We start from the raw sequence: 4,713 nt of genomic DNA on the forward strand, positions 1-4,713 counted from the left end.
TCTTAGGGGCTGTTGGCTATGTGGGAGTCCGAGGCCCTTAACCACCACACCACCTGCCAGCTCCCAAAAAGTGCTTCTTCAGCTTAAATTTTTATACTCCTTATCTGGGGGTCTTCTACACATGTGGATTGATCTAGCAGGTTTTGAGTAATAAGGATTTAAAATTCATGGCTAGAAGAACTGGTGAACCACCGCTGACTTCATTTTACTCTACAAACCCCCTGGAAGATAGGTATCGTGTCCATTCTGCAGCTAGAAAACAGGCTCAAAAAAGTGAAGGGGGGGGGGGCGGTGCCGCCAAGCGGGGGGGCGGTGCCGCCAGTTGTTGGGTGTGGTTAAGGTGCTGGATTCCACATGGACAATTGCACAGGTGGCTTGAAAAACATGTAGGTACCTGTACGTGCATTCCCCAAATCCTGAGAAAGGGAGAAGGGACTGTGGCGTGGCCACCCCTCCCGGGGAGATGCTTTCTCAATTTACCCACATCTCCACCCTGGAGTACTGTGCCCTCTGGCAAGAAATTAAAGTGAAGGAATGCCATTCAACCTCAACACTACAGTGAATGGTAGAGCCAGGCTTTACACCAAACTTTCTCAAGCCTGATGTTTGTTAAATGAAGACCATTCAAATCTCACAGTCTATTGCCATAACATAAGCCATATGCTCCAATTTCTTTTTCAGTAATAAAGGTGGTATCTGACCCTCTTCCAAAATGAAACATAAGTTCCGTTCCATTTCTTTATCAGTAGATATGTAAACTTAAGCAGATACATTAGTATCACTTGAAGAACTTGTCCAAACATTGTTGGAGCCTGCAGTGGTTAGTGCGCTATGCAGGCTGGGGCCGGGGCCACGGCCTCGTGGGTTTGATTCTTGACCCAACCTAAAGGCTGGGTGTGGCAGTATGTGCCTGTGGTCCCAGAAGTCCAGAAGATCAAGGCAGGAGGATCACAATATGGTGAAACTCTGCTTGAAACCAAAACATTGTTGAGTCCAACACTTAGTCTAGGATTCAGTAGGCCTAGCGTGGAGCACGAGAACTGCTTATCTAATGATTTCTGGTGCATATCTAATTGATGCCTCTGGTCCAGGATTAATACTTGAAAAACTAGACAAAAATGAATGCAGGACCAGCAGATGGCGAAATGGTCACATTGCTGGACTCCCACGTAGCCGACAGGTTCGAGTCCCAGACCTGGTGGCTTAAAACTCACACTAACAGGGCTGGCAGGTGGCATGGTGGTTAAAGGTGCTGGATTTCCACATGGCTGACCGTGGTTGGAGTCCTGGATCTGGCAGCTTATTTTCTCACTTTCTCTCTCTGTCCTGGGAGGTGCAGACAAATGACTTGAAAGAAGTGGTCAATAAACTGATTCCAGACAGCATCGGAAAAGACATAGAAAAGGCTTGCCAGTCCATCTACCCTCTCTACAATGTTGTCAGAAAAGTAAAAATGCTGCAGAAGCCCAAGTTTGAATTGGGAAAACTCATGGAGCTTCCTGGTGAAGGTAGCAGCTCTGGAAAAGCAACTGGGGATGAGACGGGTATCAGAGTTGAACGAGCTGATGGATATGAACCACCAGTCCAAGAATCTGTTTAAAGTTCAGACTTTTAATAGTTAAAAATAAAAAGTCCTTTGTGACAGTTAAAAAAGGAACTTAAATAATTCTTAAAAAACAAAACAATAAAAAAACCTCACACTGAGCGCATGTGTGTGCCCAAAATCCCAAGAAGAGAATGGAGAAGGGCTTGTAGCATGGCCATCCCCCCTGGAGGGTGATTTCTCGCTTTCTGTCTCTCTGGCCAGTGCATGCACCCTATTGCAAAAATCTAAAAGAAATTTAAAAAAAAAAAAAAAAAAGGATGCAAGACAAGCTAATAGGGGGGAGACTCATCTCCCTTACAATTACTATAATTTTTTTAAGGTGGAGGGTAAGCTATTGGTGAAATATTTTCCCCCTTTTTAGGGAATTATTGCTTATTGCTTTTAATTTGCTGTAGGGTACCTGTGAGAGAGAAAATGACAAAGTCGCCAGGTCTGGAACTTGGAACTGCAGTCAGCCATGTGGGAGTTTAGCGCCTTAACTACTATGCCATGGCCGCCTTGAAATCTTAAATAGCTATAGTTTATACCTATTTTCTCAATGCTTAGCACTGTAACTACGCAAGAATGCTTGAAATCCCTACGTCTAGTCCGCACCTCAGACCAGTTAGGTCATTCTCTAGCCGCAAAGCTTGTAAAGCTCCCCAGGTGATTGCAATGCTCAACCAAAGTTGAGAACCACTAGAAACACCCTCCCCCACCAATGGGCACAGGGAAGAGGCCACAGGGGGCCTGAGTCTTCTTAGCCAGGCACTGGAGTATGTGTGCGGTCTGGCTGACAGCTTCCTCCCTTCGCCCTTGTGTGCCCTCAAATATCGGGTGTACATTGAAGTCGGCACCCCTGGCTGTAGGAATCAGTTCACTTGTTTCAATAAGGCTCTCCCTATACAACCTCCACCTCAGGCTAGTAGGCTGAGTGAAATATATTTTGGTAGATGTTTGGTAGCAAGGCTGTTGAAAGGAGATTAAAAACCAGTTACCTCAGTGTTCATATAAAGCTCATCATCAGCATTCCCAAACTGAAGGACATAAATCGGAACCATGACACTGAATATCATGCTCACGCCGAGTAGGGTAAAACCCCTCCCCCCCAGTTACAGGATTTGGTCATAAAAACTTCCTCTTTAATCAAGGCTTTGAACATGGAACAGATTTCTTGAATAAAATGAAAAGTTTCCAATACATTGAAATTTAAACCCACAAGTCACCATACATAAAACACCCAGCAGGAAAAAAACAAAACAAGTTTACATGATCCCTGGAACAGCCATGGTCTTAGTCTCAGGATGCTTCCTCCATCCGTCAAACATGTTCTTCTGGAGACAGATGGCACCATGACTCCTGGGGTCACACTCGGTGGCCCATAGAGCACTCCTCTAGCTGGGCTCCTGTGGTTTGGGCTCTACTCAAGAAGCAAAGCAATGACCAGCACATCCAAACAGTGTATTGAATATCCTTTAAATATCAAAGTGAGAAACAGGAAGGTGACATAATCAGGTTATCAGAAAGATGTTAGAAAGTAAGGACAGCTGTGTAGACCTGGACACTGAAAAGTGGCTTGTCGGCTTCATTTGTTTGGCTTCTTGGGTAGTGGCCTCCGGAACAGCAAGATGTGAGGTTCTGAAAAAGCGAGGGAAATCTAAGAGACAAGCTCACACCGTTCAATGCAGGAGCTACAGTGTATTCCACCACCACCTCCCGACTATCACCCATTTAGATCTCTATAACTAAATTAAGATGTAGGCATATGGCCTTACAGCAGACCCAGAAGTCTGGCCTGTCTGCCAAGTACAGAATTGTTAATATCCAGTTCTTTGGCTATGTTTATACAGCCCTGGGGTGACCTTTATTAGTTCTGCCTGGCAGCGGGGTGTCTGCTGCCTTATCAAGAAAGGTTATTTGGAACATATCCAAGAATATGCTTTCTGGTGGAGAATGAAGCAGGGGCCATAACCGGAGTATACGTGGCCTTAAAAGGAGTACCCTCTGACTAAATTAAAGACTGGAGGAGGTTTTCAGTGCCAAGATGTCTCAGAACTTCCCACATACTTTATTCTTACTTTTGATCACTCCAGGGTTTTTTTTTTTTTTTCTTTTTCTTCCCCTAGTGGAGGAAAAGAACCAGTAAACCACTCTGACTTCCCAATATTCTTTGGGCCCTGCGCTCTTATTCCTTCATTCCCTCAGTGTAGTCATCTTGTATGGTTACTTTTAGCCATTGCACCGCACTGACCTGGTTCATGGATCATGTAATGGACCCATCCCTGACTCTGCTGAACGCCAAGATTCCTCCATTCAGATTCAGACATCAAATGGGTTTTAGGAACCAGCTTGGCTATGTCCTTGGGCAACATGACATGCCTGTAATAGAAACGCGGGGAGGTAGGGAATCCGTGTCAGTACTGAGTGGTCTGTTAAGACAAGCACCTGGATAACAAAGCCAATAAAAGAAACAAAAGAGAACCAACCTCCTATTTTGAGCTGGAGGCAACTAGAAATATGGGCTATCTATGTAATTTACAAAGTTATGTAAGTTCTCAGAAGAGTTTATTAAAAAGAACAAATTAATGAATAATTTCAATGAATGAGCACAGAGTTCCAGGCACTGACGATGCAGAATTTCTCTGCCTCCAACCTTAGTCTTTAGGTAGAATTAACCCACAATCTATTGGGAGCCCCATGGCACACAATGCCAATAATTAGAGGTGGATTCTGAATGGGATTGATAAAGAAGGGGTAGCAGTTATTTTGTGGAGAGGAAAGGCCTGTGTGGAAGAATCATTATGAAGGATGAAATGTATATGTCTTATCCTTTAGAATCTACTGAATTTCATTTTCTTAGCTCTAAAGGGATGTGTCTTGGGATTTTGTTTGAGAAATTTCACGCTTTCGTAACCAAGGATGTCTCTTTTCATGGCAAAGAGAGACTGACTTGAATTAGTCTACCTTGGGAACCAGCAGTTAGCGTAATGGCTATGTCGCTGGACTCCCACGTAGTCGACCGCGGTTCAGGTCCCAGACCCAGTGGCTTAAATTCACGCCGGGCGCGTGTGTGTGCGTGCCCAAGATCCTGAGAGGAGAATGGAGAAGGGATTGTGGCGTGGCCATTC

General features: G+C 44.6%; 1 protein-coding gene across 1 annotated transcript in view; it reads right to left on the bottom strand.

Annotated features, from left to right (window-relative positions):
* Positions 1 to 3,045: 3,045 nt before the first annotated feature.
* Positions 3,046 to 4,713, bottom strand: part of CKS1B (CDC28 protein kinase regulatory subunit 1B) — a 3,961-nt gene continuing 2,293 nt past the window's right edge. Inside the window, exons 2-3 of the mRNA XM_006153430.3 lie at positions 3,837 to 3,964; positions 3,046 to 3,223 (exon numbers count right to left, since the gene is read on the bottom strand). Of these exons, the coding sequence (XP_006153492.1) occupies positions 3,171 to 3,223; positions 3,837 to 3,964 (181 nt within the window). The 3' untranslated portion in view covers positions 3,046 to 3,170. The remainder of the gene's footprint in view (positions 3,224 to 3,836; positions 3,965 to 4,713) is intronic.

Source organism: Tupaia chinensis, unplaced genomic scaffold, assembly GCF_000334495.1.
Source record: "Tupaia chinensis unplaced genomic scaffold, TupChi_1.0 Scaffold000374_1, whole genome shotgun sequence".
Classification (NCBI taxonomy): domain Eukaryota; kingdom Metazoa; phylum Chordata; class Mammalia; order Scandentia; family Tupaiidae; genus Tupaia; species Tupaia belangeri.